The following is a 20,855-nucleotide window of genomic DNA, read 5'->3' as shown; positions in this document are numbered from 1 at the left end:
CATACTATTCCCATGGTATACTTGAATTCTGACAGACTCACTTAATGCTTATTGAATAATGTCAGACAATGTCTTTTGGTTCAATTAAGTCGTATCTTTCCCTCTGGTCCTTATGTCAGATCACAGTGAGAAAAGAATGTAAGAAATATTATTCTTACTGTTAGAAAGCTTCAACAGCAGAGCCAGACACAGGCATACGGTTCTTAAAGTAGCCACTAACTCTGGAGGAATGAGAATCACAGAATCACAGAATAGTAGGGGTTGGAAGGGACCTCTGTGGGTCATCTAGTCCAACCCTCCTGCAGAAGCAGGGTCACCTACAGCAGGCTGCACAGGACCTTGTCCAGGCGGGTCTTGAATATCTCCAGAGAAGGAGACTCCACAACCTCCCTGGGCAGCCTGTTGCAGTGCTCCGTCACCCTCAGAGGGAAGAAGTTCTTCCTCATGTTCAGACGGAACTTCCTGTGCCTCAGTTTGTGCCCATTGCCCCTTGTCCTGTCACTGGGCACCACTGAAAAGAGCTTGGCCCCATCCTCCTGACACCCACCCTTAAGATATTTAGAAGCATTTATTAGGTCCCCTCTCAGCCTTCTCTTCTTCAGGCTGAACAAGCCCAGCTCCCTCAGCCTCTCCTCGTAGGGGAGATGTTCCAGTCCCCTCATCTTCCTTGTAGCCCTCCGCTGGACTCTCTCCAGTAGCTCTTCATCTTTCTTGAACTGGGGAGCCCAGAACTGGACACAGTACTCCAGATGAGGCCTCACCAGGGCAGTGTAGAAGGGAAGGAGAACCTCCCTCGTCCTGCTGGCCACACTCTTCTTGATGCACCCCAGGATCCCATTGGCTTTCTTGGCAGCCAGGGCACACTGCTGGCTCATGGTTAACCTGTCGTCCACCAGGACACCCAGGTCCCTCTCCGCAGAGCTGCTCTCCAGCAGGTCCACCCCAAGCCTGTACTGGTGCATGAGGTTGTTCCTCCCCAGGTGCAGGACCCTGCATTTGCCTTTGTTGAACCTCATCAGGTTCCTCTCTGCCCAGCTTTCCAGCCTATCCAGGTCACGCTGAATGGCAGCACAGCCTTCCGGTGTGTCTACCACACCTCCCAGTTTGGTGTCATCAGCAAACTTGCTGAGGGTACATTCTAACTCTTCATCCAGAAGGTATCAGGGCTGTGGCTAACCACTGCACAGAGTCACAGGGACCATAGGATGTGTAGGGACCTTCATGCATATCTGCATGGGGATGGTATAGCAGGCATGTGTTTTTGCTGTGCATTTGCAGTCCATGCCAGACTTCTCCCTGAACAGCTACAGACCTCTGCTGTACTGGCAGATAGAGCAGGATATGGCTCAAAGTGGATAGTTGTGCAGTCTCCATGAATGGCTGCAAATCACTTACCCAGTATGTTATGCTGTGTTTCCCCTAAACCTGCCATTGCACTTCAGCAGCTAGGCAACTTCATGGTCTGTGAAGGTGAGCAGCCCAGCAGCAGATTATGAGTCCTCTCATTCATAGTGAGTTTGTAGTAAGCAAAGAGTTGCAACCAAACCAAATATGGAAACTGCCATATAAATGAACGCCTACCTGACAAAGAAGACAACTTTTCATTTCAGAAAGTTGTTTTTCATTGTATCTTATTAAATCTTGTATTCTTATACTCTCATTCTTATGCTAAGATTTCATTGAGTGCATATGTGAGCATGATGTGCATTTTACTATTGTTTGTATTAAATGTGAGCAGTAATTCTGGAAGTACATTATGATTCACCTTTTTGAAGAGTTTTAAAGCTAGCGCTGTTAATGTGAAACAGAATCTTTGGAACAGATGGGAATGGTCAGGCAATATCTGGAGCAAATACTTGGAATAAAAGCTTAATTACATGGATACCAAATTAAGGCATTCTTATAAACAGTTGTGGTATTTTTGACATGGTGGTAAAAAACAGAAAGCAAAGAGAAGCCAAATTGACTTAGCAACCAAAGTGTGGCAGTAGATTGATTCTGAAAGTCGACAGGTGAATGTTTTCCACAGTCCCAGCAGAGAGAAAGGCTGAACTGAATAGCCAAATTCCTACTGATTTGTTTGGGAGCAGGATCAAGTCTTTAATTCATGAAAAACTCCTGGTTTGTTTTTAATGAGAGTTACGTGACTTAGATCTTGTTTAATGTTTTGGAAGCACCCGCTAAGGTTTAAATCAAATAATAAGTTTTCTAGACTTTTAATAGCGTTCTTCATTGCACTGCTGTTACCTCAGGGTGTTTACTTTTGGCTGTTAGTGCAGCGTAGAAGTTGATACTATTGAGAATGGAATTGGCAAACCTTAAAAAAGAATGTTTAGATCATAAACATTTTAAAACAAGACTTCATAAAAAAGATGTATTTTTTTTTAATATGAAATGTTAGTTGTGTTCTTGGCAGACTTTGCTTCAGAGGAGTCACATGCATTTCAAAGAGCGTCCTGCTAGCCAGCTGTAGCCAAAAGATGATTTCAAACCAGTGAAGACTTAATTCCCTTTTCTCTTTTGCTCCCTACCCCCCCTTCTATAGGACTCTTTATATATCATACAGCTGAAGTGTAGCCAATCATGGGGTGAAAAATTCATACAACTAGTATACACAACAGTGGAAAGCATAGAAACACTGACTAAAGATGCCAATACTAGTCTGTACTTTAAGAAGTACTGTTGAGATTTCTTTTCTTCAACACTCTTCAAATCTTTAAACTTCAGAAACGAATACTCTTTCAGAGCCAGCAGGACTGCATAAACTATATGGAGAATTGCTTGTGTCTGCCCTGCACTTACCTGTGGAGTGGCACAGTCGTCTTTTTAGCAATGACTTGATTCATCAATGCTACATGAAAGCATATGTACTCCAGGGGCATGCAGAAGGTGGTGGGTTTGGGGGATAACTCATAATAGAAGATGTTGATGGAGTGGTTCTTGATTTATATCAATGAAGTGTTGATGGTTTATTGTGCTACACGTGATTTTTGGTTTTCATGTTTATTTGAAATAATAAATGCGTGTGAGAATGTTTGTTGTCCTGATTTACAGGTGTCGTTAGAGGACTTCTTTTTACAAAATATGAATTTAGTGTTGATGAAAGGTACTGCATGTAGGTAGCTGTGCAGGCAGAACTCTTGCCTCACCTCAAGCAATTACGGATGCCACAGCAGAAGTTTTCTGTACAGATCAAACAATGTACATTGTTCAGTTATTCCAGAACAGAACTTAACCCATGTTTTTTCTATAATGTGAAGGTGGAGTGTTCTCCACCTCAGTACTGAAGCCTCTTATTATTGTGTACCTTGCTGGCCTGAAATCCCTGCCTGCTTTGGACTGAACAGGGACAATTAAAACTGTTTTTACATTGATTGCTTGCTGTAGCTGTAACAGTCCTTAGCAGAAAAGCTTTGTGTCCATTGCCCTAAACTACTGTTAGAAAAGGTTTTTAGAGCGTTTTGCTGAAAATATGTCTGTGACTGAAGTTTGAAGTGACTGGCGGTGAGAAGATGAATGAAGAAGGGGCTCCAGAGAAGTGTAATGAAGATTCTTACTGACCAAGTTTGGAACTGGTCGTGAACCTACCCATTAGCTAACCCAAATCCTTCTTGTATGGAGAGAAATGTCAGACTTTGGTTGATTTTAGAAGCGTATACTTTAATGCAGTTTCTCTTCCTCTTTCTAAAAATCAAAGATTAATACAAGGAATTTATTTTCTGCAGGCCCATGTTAGCTTCATTCTTTGGCTGTCCAGTTAGGAACTGTGGAGGGAGCCCTGCACATCATAGGCATATAAGTATATTAACTTTTTTGGTTTTATTAATCTGAGTTTTTATTTGCTCAGGCTGTGATTTGCAAACCGGTCAGATGGAAGATAAAATTGGACGTAAAAGTTATATAATAACTTTAGAAATTTACCACATTCTCCTTCGGCTGAACTGGAAAGTTTTGTCAATGGAGTAGAAAGAATTCTGTTGCTAGGTTTAAAAAAAACCAAAACAAAAAACAACCCCCCAAACCCAAAACTTAGAAGTTGGATCTTCAGATTCTTATCTAGATCTGCAGTAAGTGCCTGAATGCAAAGGTGAAAAGCATCTACTAGGTCTTATTCAAATATTTAACATGTTGCAGATTAGAGATAAATACCGCACTACAAACAGGGCAGGTCACTGATTTCCAAGCTGATACCTTTAACAGAATGGAAAGGTAGTAATGGTAAGATACGCATCTATAGAGATTTTTCTGAGTGATAATGTTATGTCACCCTTTTTCCCTCGGCAAGTAGGTCTTGGATTGTCAGTGGAAATGTTCTAATCCATGATTTTGTTAGGATCTTTGTATGGGTATTTGCTGCACCATATGGATTTCATTCTGAAATTCTCCAGATTTAAGTCAGACAAAATTACTTTCTTTCATGTCTATCCTCTCTTTCTCAGTACTTCTCAGTGACGTTGCTGCTTGTCTCTGATGTCACTCACATGGAATCGGTTTGTTCCCAATGTACATTCCCCGTTAGGTGACTGGCTGCATCAGCAACAGGAGTTATTGTCACTTCTCTGATTTCAGTTATAAGTACAGTGAAGCATTCAAAAAGAACCATAGTTGCTTACATTGCCTACAGTCCTGTTACATTTCCCACAGGACTGTAAAAAACAGAGAGCAAACTATGACCCAACCTCATGTCCGCCTACATATCTGCCTTGCAGACCTGCATGACTTGAGATATTTGTGCTCTTAGAAGCCTGTATGTATAATGACCTTGTAATGGTATCAAGAAGAAGACTGGCAATAAAAAAAACTACCAGGAGCTAAAAACTAATCACCTAATGGTTCTGGGTGTGGGGTTGTGTATTTTTGAGACAATCTAGGTAAAAATTGTATTAAGTGCATCAGAAATACTGAGGGCAATTTTTTTAATAGGTCTGCCCATTTAAGTAGTTTGTGGGGCTGAGTCCTTGATCATTTCGAGAAAGAGTCCATTACAGCTCTTTGTATGAGTACGAAGGGTTAAACAATAAAGCAGAAGTACATCTTCATGCTTTTGCTTTAAAATAAAAAGACTGGATTTCAGAAGCAGCTATAAAGCTTTCAGCAAGAATCAGGCGAACACTACAGTAAAATGAAAAGCTGCAATGTGAAGAGTGCGTGATGTGAGGTGCCAGCTCAGCGCTTTCAGGGGATCATGTTGCTCTAGGAGAGGAGACCACCCTTGGAATCGCAGTGAACTGTAGCAGCAACCGGCTGCTTTGCAATGTAGAGGGTTTATGTAGGCTGATACCCCTCCACGCAGTTATGTCACTCAGTGGTAACCTCTCCTAACAGTTCTTCACTCTGGGGAAAACAGCTGTTATTGACAAGTACTTCTCTAGGGGTGGAAAATTCACCTTCCTACACAGATCCCAGCTGCACAAGGAAAGCAGAAGAGTAACAGTGTTCAGACAATAAAGGTTCTTTACTGAGGGTGTTTGTTTTTTCTCTTCTTTGTATAGGTTCAACATGGGAGAAAACATTACGGCAGATTGGTTTTGAAAGGTAAGCCATAAATTTGTTTCCTTACCAGTGCAAAAAGAAAAGGAAGAAAACCTGCATGGGCAAATTTACAGTATTATTAATTTAGCTGATCAAATGTACCTATGACCTCAAATTTAGAGGGGAAGTTATGCAGTGTCATGCACATATATGTTCAGCTTTTCCTTTTATGTCCTCTTCTCTTTCTCCAGTCAATCTGAAACAACTAATTCACTATATGAACTTAGCTCATAATGGTTTTTGCTGGCGACTATATAGCATGTTAATATTAAAAAAAGTGACACACTATTTGGGCAGAAGTCTTACTTATGAATGAAAATACTGCTCTCGCTCATATTATTTTTTCCATGAAACTTCTGACCTGTGACATATTAGTTGACGAAAGTAAAGAAAGTTGAAAGAGGATCAAAGCTGGCAGAGGAAAATTCAGAATTCAGCATTCCTTAAGTGCAAGAATTTCTTGCAGCCAAACTTAACCACAAGGTCATCATACCAGAAACATATGTCTCTCTTGGAAGTTAAACTAGGCCAAGCCCAGTGAAGAGTGATCTGATGTTGAGGTTCAGATGCTCAATCTCATGTTTATTCTTCTACAAATGGTAAGCAGAAGAATCTACTCTCCACTTGAATAAAGTTTTGCTTTTTTCCCTCAATAAAGTGGTTTGCAGTTGTACACCAGTGTGCTTGGGTCGCTGTTTACCAGGCAAGAAGGGATTTCTCTCCTTTGTGTTGCATGAGTGCATACTGTACATGCTCCCTGGGGCATCTCAGCAAACCCTAAAGACAATTAGGCCTTTCTGAATTCAATAAATAGCCATACAAATCATATGAAACAGAAAACTAATTATTTGCTTCTTTTCTCACAAACAGAAAGCAAGCTACATTTTTCTTCTGAACTTTACCTTGCATAAAGTTTTTATTACACCAAAACATAAGTTTTTGTACAACAAGACTGATGCTTAAGTTTAATTACCTTAACTCCTACCTGTAATTAAGATTCTCAGATCTTGGCAGCAATAGATGGGGTTTTTTTCTGTATCGTAGAATGAGTCTGCTTAACTGACACCACTTGAAGAAATAAATTTCTAAATACTTGACTTTCTTTGATCTCCGTCTAGAAATGTGGCACCTGGGGGAAGGATTAAGGCTATCTCTAAATAGCTTCCAGGTCTTCAAGAGCTGTATCACAGACTTGTGGTCTCTGAAATGTGGTCACCCATCTCTCTATGAGAATATCTGTTTGAAGTGTCTAAGGAGATGCTAGTGCCCTAATGATTAGTAATTCTCTCGCTTTAGAAGGTGATTTTGAAAGTGTCTATGTTGTGATCCTGAGTGAGAATGCACAGGGTCAGCCTGGTTTATCTGTTCAGCTAAATATATTAGATTTCCACATTAGACATTACATTTGCAAAAATTGAAGGACAGTGCACTTTTCAATATAGTAGACACAGAAGTGCATGGAAAGATTATGTTTTACTGTTGTTCTCAGTGCCATAAATGTTACGTTGGTACATATTATTTTGGTTCTTCAAAGGGAACATGGAAAAGCAAATCACTGTTGAATGTGGCAACGATCTGTCTTGGTGGCATTTAGCTTTTCAGTGGTACACAGCTATCTTTGTAGCTTTACAGGTTTGGGTTAGTTTAAAAGTAAAATATTACGGAACAATGAAAACACTTTTCCTCCACCAAATAATACATAGAGGTCAAATTAATTTCTATTGTAAATCTCTGGATACCAACAGAGTCATTACTGTAAAGACTTTAAAGACTTTGGCCAAAAAATTTTAAACAGAAAAAAAAAAAAGGCATTTTGTTGCCGTATATTTTTATCACAACTTGAAAATCCAGTCTGAAATAGAATACTTACCATTTTCTAGCTGAGGAAACATGGAAATTTTCCCAGTCAGAAACATTTTCAGACTTTAGTCAGATCACTAAATATCTCTCCTACTGCTCCATAAGCTTAGAAATGCCCCAGTAATATACACAACCTGAGTAGAAAATTGCAGACTTTGTAGTGCCTGTACTTAGTAATCCTGGATAGGTTTCTCATCAAAATCAATTTAAAAATGTTTCTGTCTCAAATTTTTAGTACTAATAATTTTCTGAAGTTTTTTCAAATAACTTTAACTAGCATAAAGTGAAGCATACTACTTAATCTGCAGTTTCTGTTAAACCTGTATGTAGACAGCATAAGGCACAGTGTTGATTGAAAGGAAGGCTGTGATTCCATTTTGTTACAGCATCAGGGGAGGGGCTGTGGTTCATAAACATCAACTTGAGAAGGTGCAGTGCCAAATCAAGAATCAGACTAGAAATTCCTTACCTGTGACAACTTACTGGACATTGTCTGTTTAGAGATAGAGTATTTTTAAAAGTACTGAAAAAAAAGTTGGATATTAGTGAAAATTACACACTCTCAGTTGCTAAGTGTGATATTGTTGAGGGGTTCTTTTTAATAGGTTGTGCTTTTTTCTAAAGTTAAATCCAATTTGGTTTCTTGATGAGCATTTCATTCAACATGATATCATACATGTCTGAAGGGCACTACATTAAAATATTGCATCTTTCATCACCCCATTCTTCTTTTAATATTACCAGTTAGCACCTGCTGATGCTGTTTGTCTCCATCAGAATGGAAAAAAAGTAGTTTTGAGGAGTGCTGGAATGAATTGATATCTTGGGTCTATGGTTTGAAACTGTCAACGGGAAATGATCAATTTTTTTAAGCTGAGTTTATTACAAGTTCTGTTTGTGGCAATTTCTGACTTGTGAGATGTTTCAAAACAAGAGGAGAATGCATGATACCTGTGTACGTGCATGTGTACCACATGAAACATGGGGAGTTCTTAACAGACAGAAAAGCAGCTGAGAAGCCTGCCTGAGAGGGGGCAAATATGTAGAAGAGATTACTGTCTAGATCCCATTATTGCCATTCTAGTTTGAAAAGAAGAAAGGCTTTCAAATGGTACTTCTGCACCTGGAGAGACTGATTGTCAGCCTGGAGTAACTTTAATTGAAGCAGCGTGTTAGCACGGATGGGGTGAAGATTTGAATATACTTGGCTTGCCATAAATATAGAAGCAAATGTATTCTCATATCAGCTTTTTCAGAGAACAGGCAAAGAGAAAACAAGAAAAATAAAGTCCTTTAAACAGGTAGAACAATTAAGGTTTGGGTTTTTTTAATTAATAATATTCATCTTCTTCCCTGTATTTTTAACACAAGCTTTTGTATAAGGTGAATGTAGCAGCAATAACAAGTTGGTTGACTAAAAGATGCATGAGTAACATGTATATGAAGTCTAGGGTTAACTCCTTTATAGCAATATTTGCTTAATATCATATTGTATGTGATTGCTTAAGATCAGTATTATTTCTTACGCCTTAAGGAATATTTTCCAAAGTAAACAAAGGGATACACATTTCTATATGTAATACTGTGATGCAGGAAGCATCACTCAGCTTGCATTCATGGAAGGAGAAATCTCAGGTCAGCAAATCTCTCAAACCTGAGAGATCATTCTGGGGGTGTATCGCTACGTGCTTTCCCAAGTCTTACTCTCTTCGGTAGACATCCCTTTATGGGCACTGATAGAGGAAGGATAGTGGGCTACATCTATGTTAGGTGTGATCCCATACACCTCTTCTCATATTATGTATATCAACTCTAACAAAAGAAGCAGCAGCAGCACATGTTTTGCTATTTAAAAGCATATTCTCTGCAAGCTGTTGACTTTGACACACCTGAGTCAGCTTTGAAATATGAATAGCATTTAAATGTGTTGTTTGAGCAAGGACATTCTTATTCCAGGAGTAAGCAAGATTTTTAGATGTACGAGAGCAAAGCCATTCAAAGCAGCGTCCTAAGGAGGAATAAGCCTTTGCTTAAAAACTAAAAAATTCATATAAAATGTTCCTCTTAACAGGCTGTTTTAGGGTGGATTGAGGAACAGAAGGAGATTTGGACACTCAGTTTACATTGCAGAAAATTAAGCCCAGATAATATACAGGTTATGTCATCACTGCTTTGTGGTTGCATGGTGTTTATTCTGCAATAGTAGAGTGTTTACATTGCTGTTATCTTCATATCCTGAAAAGTATAGAGGCACCAAGAGATCTGACTACTAGGCTTTTATGTAAGCATTACTTATGAGCTGAGGATGCTGCTTTTCAGTGCGAGAGAAATTAAAAATGCTGAAGCTTGAGTAAAGTAGCTTTATATCCAGGAAATGACTGGAGTTAAGAGCTTTTCAATTAAATGGAGTGTATGTGGGTTTGATAGATTTAAATGAAGGTCTTTGTGTTATTGATTGGTTTTTGAGACATTACAAATAAGCTAACTGTAACATACTATAGTGGCCATCACCTTTACCCAAGATGATCTTGACTACAGTCGCTGACTGCATTTTCTGCAGAACATTTTGGAGAATTTTGGAGAATTAGGAAAGATGCTAGCTTGTATTAAGCTGTCCTACAAGAAACATGCTTGAAAACATTTAGCATGTGTGATAACTGCATGTCATGTGAAGTGTCACCTCACGTGGTTTCTTCAAAAGCCAAAGCAAGTAGATTTGTGGATGTGTAGGATGACTTCCTTGCCACTATTAACCTGGAGATTATTGTTCATTATTGGTGTGTGTTTAGATGGCACCCACATATTCATGAAAATGTCTGGAAAGTGGTCAACTTTGTTCTACTTTGTTCCATATGTGACTAAAAATGTGTTAAGAAGGCATTGTTCATCTTACCGGCTTAAGATTTTTTCAGTCACACGCTGGACCCACTGTAAATGGCTCACTCAGACTCTCAGGTGGAATAGTTACAATTAACAGTGACTGTACTTCTTTCCTGGCTACTTTGGCAGTTAAAAAGAGAGCTTAATGCACAAAGCCTGTTAAAATTCAAAAGTGAAGAGGGTCAAGTCAGTCATTGAGCTGGTCTTCTCCTGTAATGCAGCCTGTGGGGTCTTTCCAGCTCGTGGCTGGGGTGAGGCTTGCAGCGCAGAGCCTGGAAAGAGCCACGACCAACACTGGGGAAACTGCCACTTCCATGCTGCAGAAAATTAAAACCAAAAGAAGGAATTCTTTAAAAATCTAAATTACTCTAATTTGTGCTACCAGATGATGGAGTTTTATGTCCTTGTCTAGTAGATTCAATAGCGATTACAAAAATGTCTCTGTTGTTATATATTTGTTGACCTAGAAATGATCTAATCCTTTTAAAACTTTGAACGAACCATGTCGGACCTCTTAGAACTCATTGTCCTGCATGTTTTCCAGACTTCCAGTCTTCCTCTTACTACTCTTCTCTGAGCTGCAGTTTCTAATGTGACTAGTAACTGCTCAGCTACTAACAACACATCTATTCCCTTGTTACATTTGTTCCCATGGTGTTTCTCTCGTGTGTAATGCTTTACATTACGGTTCCACAAAACAGACTTAAGAATGCTTTAATAACTGTTATTATATGTTAAGTAAATACCAACCATTTTAAAAAAATATATATTTGAAGAATAACAGATGTGTGCACTTTTGGCAACATTTGATAGATATGTTTTTCATAATAAATAGCTGTTTCAGTGACACAGAGAAAGGAACTTTTGAATGCCGGTTTCTTAGTAAAATGTAATTATCTGTACAAAAACCTGAGTTTTCCATCGTGAAGATATAACTTTAGTTGATAGCTTCAAAATGATTCTGAAATAGTAGTTATTTTTGTGGTATGTAAAAATTTTGTATTAATTTGAAGTTACATGTTTATATATGCAAAAGTATCTGACTCCCGCTCTACATAAAGCTAATATGACATGTCTGCACTATTTGTATGCCAGCAACATCTATTTAGAAAGTGCGACATACAGCATCCCAGATCCTGACTTAAATGGTGATGAGTGTAATCAACAGTGAAAGCTGCTTCTGTTAGTAAAGTGCTGTGTATTGACTTGTGGGCTTGTTATGCTTTTTGTTTAACCCTTTTACTGTTTCTGAAAAATGAAATGGTAGTTGGAGTTTTGTAGCTCTCATACTTCAAGGAAAGAAAAGGGAAAGGAGGTAGGAGCAGGGAAGAGAATTAAGATTGTCAAGGAAAGAAGAAAGACCAAAAGGTTGCTATGCCAAGGCTAGATCCCGGGTCAGAAGATTGGCTCCTATTAAGATAGATTCCAGATCTTCTGCGTATTTCAGTAGCTCCTTCAACTACTCTTCAAATCACAAGGTGATATGGGGGACAATCTGCATAGTTTTTGTCTGAAGCAAAATAAACACAACAGCCTCACATACCACAGGTAGGGAGACACAGCTTTCCCGGTAGACGCCAGGAGCAAGGTAGCTGTCATCGCTGAGATCTGTTTTTTTGTTCCTATGTTGGTCTCTGAGAGTAGATGGATGTCTGCTTTTGCAGCTGCTCCACACATGCCCCTGCTCAGTCTAGCCAAAAATGCTGTGTATATCTTCCCTACCCCTTGCAGAGACCAAGAACTCAATTTCCGAAACCACTCGTGACATGTGGTGAGCGCTGGAATCCAGGCGCATCAGAGGCACTTCCCAAGCGCCTCCTTCTAGGTCTACATTGCTAATTACGAGCCTAGTGGTGATCTGTTTTCTCTCTTTCCCCCATGCTTAGATTGCTTGTAACTTGCTGGGATATTTGATCGGTGCTTGGCCAGAGTTTCTCTGGGTGACATGTAAAGAATAAACAGAAAGAAGAGAATACCACTGGATTTTATAAATATTTATTATGCACAACTCTGGCTTGGAAATCCAAGTACCATATGGTTTTCTATAGCGACATCCCCCACTCCTCCCCACACTCTTTAGTGATTTAGTAGAAAGAATAAATAGATGTTTGAAGTATAAAGTCTTATCCTGATAGCATGTTCCACAATTTCAAGCGCTTTCTTCAGATACAGCTGAATCCTGTAGCCTTTCCTTGGGCAGGGCTCCCATTGACATCATTTTGGGAGCATTGCCTCAGCCAGGGGCTGCAAGAAGCTGCAAGGTCTGGCCCTTGAGAGCTTATTTTAGGAGAAGCAGTCCACTCTGAATGTTCACTGTGGTTTTTTTGCAAATATTGCATAGTCTAGGAAGACAAGGCAAAATGGCTGCAGTGATGCGATTGGAGGAACATGAGGAGAGCCCTGCCAAGCACCTCTTTCACCAGTTTGGAAGAAAATAGCCGTAGTAGCCTATGTGACTGTTTGATCTCCTGTTCTGCAAAGCGCTTAAGCAAGTGCTCAAGTTTTGAGCACCCAGGCACACCCGCTGACTTCGGCAGGGTTCTCCTTTACAGCGTACCATCCTTTAATTGGTTCATATCAGAAAAATTTATTTAACTGATGTTTTGTTTAGACTTTTTGTTGCTGTGCCCACTCAGGCCTCACACATGACAAGGCTTAGTTTATACCCTACCTCAGAATTCTTGGCACAGCTTTGTCTAATATATGACCCCCATCGTACTTTTATAGGAGTTAATGAATGTGAATTTATTCTGCAGTGATTACAGTTATGTATATTCTTTGAATAATATGGCAGATAAATGTAACATAGGGAGCTGAAGAAATTCCGCACCTTCCCTTGGGAGGCTGAGACTGAAAGAGCCATTTATTGCTTATAACAGAATTGTTGTCTTCTAGGTGATACCCCAGTTTAGTTGTTTCTCTGTCTGGCTGTTCTCTAAGTGATAGGTAGGGATCTGGGGGCAGAAGACCACGTCAGAAGGGCTTATTCATGTCCTTCCAGCTGCAATGCTGAATGTGTTTTCTCAAGGGGCGATGGATGGGGAGTGAGGGGGGCTTCCCACACGTGTGCGCTTGTCTCCAGGCGAGGGGCAGCACAGGGTCCTGAGTGCTGGGAAAACAGAGGGACTGAGGTTGCTTTAATTCAATTTTCAAAGCTTCCTTCGTTTTGTTACTTCGTGGTGGCCGGTGCTGTGGAATTTGTGCTTGTGTGTGCTGAAGTATTCATGTTGTTTACAGTGTGGGAAATGGGGAAGAAATGTGTTTTCAGTTTCATTTGATGTATAATGCATGCCTGAGGTTCTATCTTAAATTGAGTTTTCTTCACTGCTCTGACAAAAGTGAGACGTTGAAATAAAAACCTGAGTTACAGAGAAAGCCAGAATAAAAATTAGATTATATTTGCGAAGAACAAAAACATTACATTATTTAAAAAAGTTTTTTTTTCCTAATACTGTGTCAGTTGAAATCTTTTAGTCAGTATTAAATACTGAAATAGAAACACATTAAATCTCATTTTAAACCGGTTTAACTTTGTGGATTTTATTGCAATGTCCACTTTTATTCCAAGGTTGAAGAAGGCAGTGTGTAGACAGTCCAGTGTGCTCAGACACAAGTTGCTTTGAGTAAAGCTTTTTCTGATTGCCTGTTAACGTACCCTGTACTGGACATGCCGTAGTGGCCTGTGAAGGAACCCAATCCTGTTGCTGCCACTGAGAAGGAAATCATTTCAGGACAGCTGCCCTCACCCCTACAGCGAGCATAATCTGAAATGGGATCACAACTACTAAGTCCTCCGTTTTGGACTATTATCCCATTTCCCACTTCCGTTTCATGGTGCCTGAGGAGCTGTGGCCTATGAAGGATTTCTGCTTTTAACTCCAGCCGTGGGCTGTATCTGAAAGCCAGGCAGCCGTTCTTATTTCAGGGTGGTTTTGTGGTCGGTGTGGAAGGACCTTCAGGGGGGTTCCAGCTATCCTAAAGTCAATCTTTTTGCTGTGTTTAGTTTATTTTTCCCCAGCAGTGTAGGGACATTAGTACCAGCACTTTCAGTGTCGGGTGAGCAAGTACCCTACTCTCCAGAGCAAATACATCATCTGTCAGTTATCTCCCCAGACTCCTGCTTAGAATTTGATTAATCTTCTGCTTGTTTTAATATATGGATTATATTCTGTTATTTGCCCTGCAGAGAGTGACCTGGGGGTGCTGGTTGGCAGTGGGCTCTGCATGAGCCAGCTGCGTGCCCTGGCAGCCCCGAGGGCAAACCGCACCCCGGGGTTTGTGCATCAAACCCAGCCCGACTAGCCGGTCAGGAGAGGGGATCATCCCGCTGAATTTAGTGTTGGTGTGGCCTCACGTCGAGCTCTGGGTGCAGTTCTGGGCCCTACAATTTAAGAGGGAGGTGAAGGTCCTTGAATGCTTCCAGGGGAGGGCAACAAAGCTGGTGCAAGGGCTGGAGGGAATGTCCTGCGATGAGCAGCTGAGGACTTTGGGCTTGTCTAGTTTGGAGAAAAGGAGGCCAAGGGGCGACCTCATTGCTCTCTGCAGCTTCCTGAGAAGGGGTCAGGCAGTTGGGCTAGACTTCCAACCAAACTATTCTGTTCTTCTGATTTCCTCTACCAATGATCTTTTTAGCATACTTTTTAAACTGAAGCTAGTTATAAGAAAAGCTGACTTTTGTCAGATGTCATTTGTGTAAGTTTTGCAATATACTATCCTACCTGTTGCAAATTAAACACATTTCTTTTTAACAATCACATCAGAAATAGTTTTTAATATATTGCTAGTGATGGTTTTGTTGCCTTTTGCTGCACATCTGTGAGACAGTAAAGAGAGATTCACCAGATAAGACATTTTTATAGATTTTCAGGAGAAGGTCACCATATGGCTAAAAACACTTAGACTAGTAGTTGCTGCCTTACTGGATTTTCTCGAAGCTTTCCTTATTAGAAAAAGTGATAAAGCTATCTATCATGAAATAAGTAAACATTCACTGAAATATCTTCATTTGTTTTGAGTGGATTTAAGAGGTTTTCTAGCTTTTAATCCCCCATTTTTCTGTTTAAGCAATTATCTTAATGTTAACATAAATAATCTCTACCTAAAATAATTATAGTATTCATGGCTATTCTCTAGAGTTCATCACTGTAATATGCCAAGAAAGGTATTTCCTCTGGGTTGATTGCAGCTATTTTGACACCACCTTTTTTAAACAACATTGAAAGCAGCAACGTGAATTTTCTAGATGTCTGAACACACAGTCCTTAATTATATAAGTAACTCGGTAGATTTCAAGGGTGTATCTCGTGAGAGTAAACATGGAACCAAGGTGCAAATTGACTGTTAGCTGTGTAAATAAATTAACTAGATTTTAGAGAATATAGTTTATTCTTTCGAATTTAGAGCATTCTAAATTCTCCAATTTAGAGAGAATTCAGAGATTGACAGTCCAAGGTGGACATCACAGCAGGTAGCCCAGAGGAAAATCACGTTGTTTGTTATACGAGTAAAGCACAGTTGCACCATCACTGTGTTTTAGTCCTCTGCATGGATAGCTTAAAAGTCAAGAAGCCACTTAACTCAGGGGAAGCATGACAGTCTTGCTTCCTGTTCAGCCTCCTGTGCACCCACCAAAAGATCTGGTGTGCAAACATCCTGGAGGCAGAGCTTTGCAAATAATGAACCTCTTAGTCCTATGACATGCCTGTGATAAATCTCCAGTTCAGCCACGTGTAGATACAAGATGGTTTATGAAAAGGCAGGTATCCCCTTTTTTGTTTACTATTCTTGGTTTTTTTTGAAGTTGGGCTTGTTGGGCTTGAGAGGTCAAATTGGATTTATGTCCAGATCTAACAGAGGACCAGCAATGTCAATATACATTTGCCAGTGGTCCTCTTTCCTCACTAGAGACTGTCTTAAAAACACTTGCAGTGGTGTGAAGACTGCCTGATCCTGGGCATATTTTGGCTAATTTGCTGAGTTTGGCAAAAGGGTTGTGAAGGGTCTCTTCAAAAAAAAAGGGACTCTTGGATTCTGGGAACATTAAAAATCAAACAATTTAACATTCTGAACTGTTTCAAAGCATCAAAATAACATCTTTCAAGTGCCTGAGTCACTTTTGGTATTGGGTTTGTAACTCAAGAATCCTTGTGACTCTTGAACATTTTATCTGTAATCTTTCTGTTGCAAGTGCTGGGAACTTAGCTGAATCAACGCTGTGCTTCTGATTTTACAAATGAAAGTGCTGCCCAAATCTACTTCTACTGCAGTATTTCAACAGCCAAAAATCGACTAATCATTTTCCTTGTTCGTGTTTTTTGACAAAAGAGATCCACTTTTACTGAAAATAGTTTTGCCTTAGTCCTATGCTTTGTAATATGCCTGATCCAAAGAAAATAATTTTATTTCATTTAGCATTCATCCTCTCCTGCTTGCACAAAATTTTAAATAGAAAATGCTACTGGGGAGAAATCCATGTAAAACTTCTCTTGAGCTGTGCGGTAGTTAAGCGTTGTAGAAACTTTATGGTTGTTGCTTTTTCTTAAACCACACGCTGGGGAAATGTTCTTTTATATGGTTTTGCATTGTAGCTTTCGTACGTGTTTTGTTCTTTAAGAAAAGTCAACTTTGAAATATACCTCAGTTGGAGAAGTCTTTCAAACAAACCTGAAAGTTATTTATCAGCATGGTAAAGGTTGCTGACATACATCATGGTATTTCTCTAACAGTAGAGCAAAGGTATACTTAGAAGCCAAGCCAAATACTCTTATTAAGTTACTTTCCAATGCTTCCAACGTTGTGGATAGCTTTTGCGAAATGGAATAATTTAATAGCCCAGGACAAAACAGGAATTAATATGGTATTCTCCCATGCTTCCAGTCTTAAAAGTAGGTCTACTAGAGTAACTTGGATCAAGACAGAAACTCAAATTTTGCACCTTAAGAGTATCTCTAATTATAACACCTTTGTAATTCTTCGTATTACATGAAGGACAAACCTCACATACAGAAGTCAGTTTAGGAGTGGGAAGTTTTGGGTTTTGAGCATGGCAATATAAATCCATAATTTTGAGGCCAGTGAAAATTTTGATTTCCAGACAGAATGTCAATGTCTATAATTTCTGAAAAATTTGCCACTTATTTGTGACCTGTTTGGAAAATGAGAATATTTTCCAAGATGCCTTTATTTTTCCTGTCTGTAAAGTGGTATCTGGTACTGGATAAACTCAGATGAAGATACCAAAGATATGTATGTTTCAGTATGTAATACTGTTTAGCAAAAACCAAAAAATAGTTTTCCTTTTCCCTGCCACATTGATCACTACTTATGTAGATATAAAGGTACACTCCCTGAAGTATTTTCTGCTATTGCCAAACCTAAAGGAATAATAAATAAAAATAATCGGATGCCAAAAATAATCATGCATAGCTTCGAAGGATTTAAAATGAATGTTATTTTTCTCCTGGTTTCTAACCTTTAAGAGTGAAGTTGCTTCACATTTCAAAGCATTTCTTTGTAGCTGTGAGAGCTGAAAATGGATATGTATATTCTTTGTAAGGAAAAGTTGGTGATTCTCACAATCACATGGCTCCAGAAGACAAAACTTCAGGAAAACGTAGGGTCCTCAGTAAAGCTTTGGCAACTATCAAGGCAATGTTTAAGCTGTGAAAGACCCTTTTGCAACACTGATCGTGTAACTACATCTGAGTCTTAAAAAAGGAATGGTTTTAAGCTACGTTTTCTCCATCATGCGAGCCTGATTTCTGCACTATGAGAATGAATCAAGTGTCTGTTAGATATCATTCTGTAAACTGCAGACAACCACACTGCTCGGGTGAAAATTGTAGTACAGATTTTATATTTATTCCATATTGATGCAAACAGCAGCGCATATATCTTCTGTCTGTCATCTCTTCTTCCCTTCCCTCCAGCTGTCACTGCAGTGTCATAAAATTTCTTTCTTCTGCTTCAGCGTGTAAAAAACTACTTTGATTACTTTTTATTTATTTGCTGTTTTCCTGTAGATTAAGTTTATGTGTGTGTTTGCCATCAGACTGCATCCCCCTGCTATGTGATGACATTGGCAAGTGATTGCACAACCAAAAGATTCATTGCTATAGCATATGCAGTGGTGAATGAACAGTCAAATCAGTTGTAACTTTTAAATTAAAAACTAGTCAGTGAAAAGAACAAAGCACATGAATGCAAAAACCAAGGATAAGAAGTCGTACAGTGATATAAAAATAAAGCCTGATACAATTTGAAGGTGAAAGAGTACCTTTGGGGAGTCTGTAGTAGGATTCTTTCACATTAATTTAGTAATTGTCTTACAGCTAATAAAGTTTTTTTCTAAGTAAAAAACTATTTTTTTAAAGTAAAAAGCTGATTAGCTCTGTATCTAAAGTATGTTCATCATGGTACACTATTTGCATCAGCCTCGCTGTGTGTAAGTGCTAAAATACATTTGAAGTGTGGTCAAGTACTCCTCTTCTTGAGAACTCTGGAAATGCTCAGAGTGACTTGAAAACTAAGACAAATAAAATCCGGTACAGGAAGGCCTTTTCCATAGGCAAAAAAAAGAAAGTAGCTGAACGAACAGAAAATTTGAGTAGGCTTTGTCTGTATTAAAAAGGAAGTTTATTATTAAACGCTCTGGGCAAATGGTGAGCTAATGTGAAAGAGTAGTAGAAATTGGTAAGTAATTAATTAGAAAAAAATAGAGGAAATGAGTGAGGTTTCTTCTTTTCAGAAAATAACATTTGTGTTGAAAAATTAATCTAACCCTGGAAGAGAGCTCCGTGGCATAGGGTTTTTCCCATTTTTTTGACATGAGTAAATGTTCTGTACTGACTCTTACAAGCAGCCAGTAAATATTCTTTTCCATATGCATACGATGAGAAAAATGGAGCGGAGGTTAACACCCCCAGTTCACTGGGGACTCCTGTGGCCTCTGCACACTGTCAGAACGCAAAGGAATATATACCGTTATTGTGAAATCTGGATGAATTATGGGAATTTACTGAGAAGCCAAGATTTGCTTTCATGGGCTACCATTCAGAGGAGAAAAAGACATGTGGGAGGAAAGAAGAGAGGCAGGACTTGATGCTCACATCTGCTCCAGTTCAGTGTTGCTAGAAATCAGATCAGTCTGCCCCCATATTTAATTTCCTTCTGTAATCTTGAACAATAATTTATGATTGGTATCAGTTGATCATCTGGCTCTCTCTTTCCATGGCAAAATGAGTGAGCAAAGAAGTTTATCCCTCCTACTCTTTACTGTCCAAGAGACGATAAAACTTTGAAAGACAAAGATCTCTATTAGTTTTTAATGAAGTCTCTGAAACATCCTCCTAGTCAATCTCTTTTCATTATGTCTGGTATGCTTTTAGAGACAGGAGGCACAGTGTCTTCAAGCCCCACTGCAGTTCTGTGTCACTTCTGACGTCTGTCTCGGTCTGTGTGATGTGGTTCCTGCAGTGGGAAAGAGGGAGACTGGCACTGTCAGGTGAAGTTGCTTAATGATCCAGTTACTCTAAATACTCATCTAAAACTCTTAAGATCAAGACTAAACAAGTTGCACTGTGCACAGCAGAATAGTGAAGTCTGTGGGTTCTCATGTTTTTTGTGTTTCTGGGTTGTTTATGTTCTCAGGTAGCCCGCCCGCTTGCATGCCTGTCATCATGTAGTAAGCCTTGGTTTTTTTGGGAAACAGGGTTTTAGGAATCCATGTGAGCTTAGATACAGCTTTGTTAATCGCAGGCCGTGTCAGTATGATTTTTCACCTGGTGTATTAGCTTTCTTCAAGTCTGTGTTGCAGTGAAGGTGCTTGGAGAGGACCTCTGGAGAGCAGTTTCTGAGTCAGAAACAACACCTATGCTGCCACAGCCCTTTGCAAAACCATGTGCACAGCCCAGACCCTCGGCTCCAGCTGCTGCTTCAGTCCAGTCTCCACTCTGGGACTTAGGCAATGCTGATATTTTTGCAGAAGTGACTGGTAGGATTCCAACAGATGGAGTGAGGCCTTTCATGCCATTCCCGCTCCTCTCTCATTAGGAATGGTACAGGCTCTAACCTGGCAGCTTTTCATGGAAAATGCTTCAGTTGTGTGCATGTTTGCAAAACATTGATTGCACATTCAATTTAATATGCAATATTAATAGTATGACCATGTGAGGACAATTCTAATTAGTGAGTAGAAAGAGGGTGATTCCTCTTGTTATTACATGCAGCAAGAAGTCTGAAACCCAGTAGGTCAAAACTGGATTATTTTGAAGGTAGATGACATTGTAGTCTATAGCAGGAAGATGACAGTAATTAAAATCAGTGCTTTCAGAAAAAAGTAAGAGACTGTGGTGCACCTAGTATTTCCGCTGGATTCGGTGTTGGTGCGGTTTCACCTCGAGCTCTGGGTGCAGTTCTGGGCCCCACAGTTTGAGAAGGAGGTGAAGGTCCTTGAACGTGTCCAGAGGAGGGCAACAAAGCTGGTGCAAGAGCTGGAGGGAATGTCCCGCGACGAGCGGCTGAGGTAGAAATGGGGGGCTTGTCTAGTTTGGGGAAAAGGAGGCCGAGGGGTGACCTCATTGCTT

The 20,855-nt window shown here is 39.7% G+C and overlaps 1 protein-coding gene across 2 annotated transcripts in view; it reads left to right on the top strand.

The window, feature by feature from the left end:
- Window positions 1-20,855, top strand: part of PIEZO2 (piezo type mechanosensitive ion channel component 2) — a 330,086-nt gene that overhangs the window by 153,199 nt on the left and 156,032 nt on the right. For both annotated transcript variants that reach the window (XM_075416483.1, XM_075416482.1), the window contains exon 4: window positions 5,493-5,535. In XM_075416483.1, coding sequence (XP_075272598.1) covers window positions 5,493-5,535 — 43 coding nt within the window. The remainder of the gene's footprint in view (window positions 1-5,492; window positions 5,536-20,855) is intronic.

The sequence above is a fragment of the Opisthocomus hoazin genome, chromosome 3, assembly GCF_030867145.1.
Source record: "Opisthocomus hoazin isolate bOpiHoa1 chromosome 3, bOpiHoa1.hap1, whole genome shotgun sequence".
Taxonomy (NCBI): Eukaryota; Metazoa; Chordata; class Aves; order Opisthocomiformes; family Opisthocomidae; genus Opisthocomus; species Opisthocomus hoazin.
The sequence above is the reverse complement of the archived record's forward strand: the minus strand, read 5'-3'. Positions and strand labels throughout refer to the sequence as shown.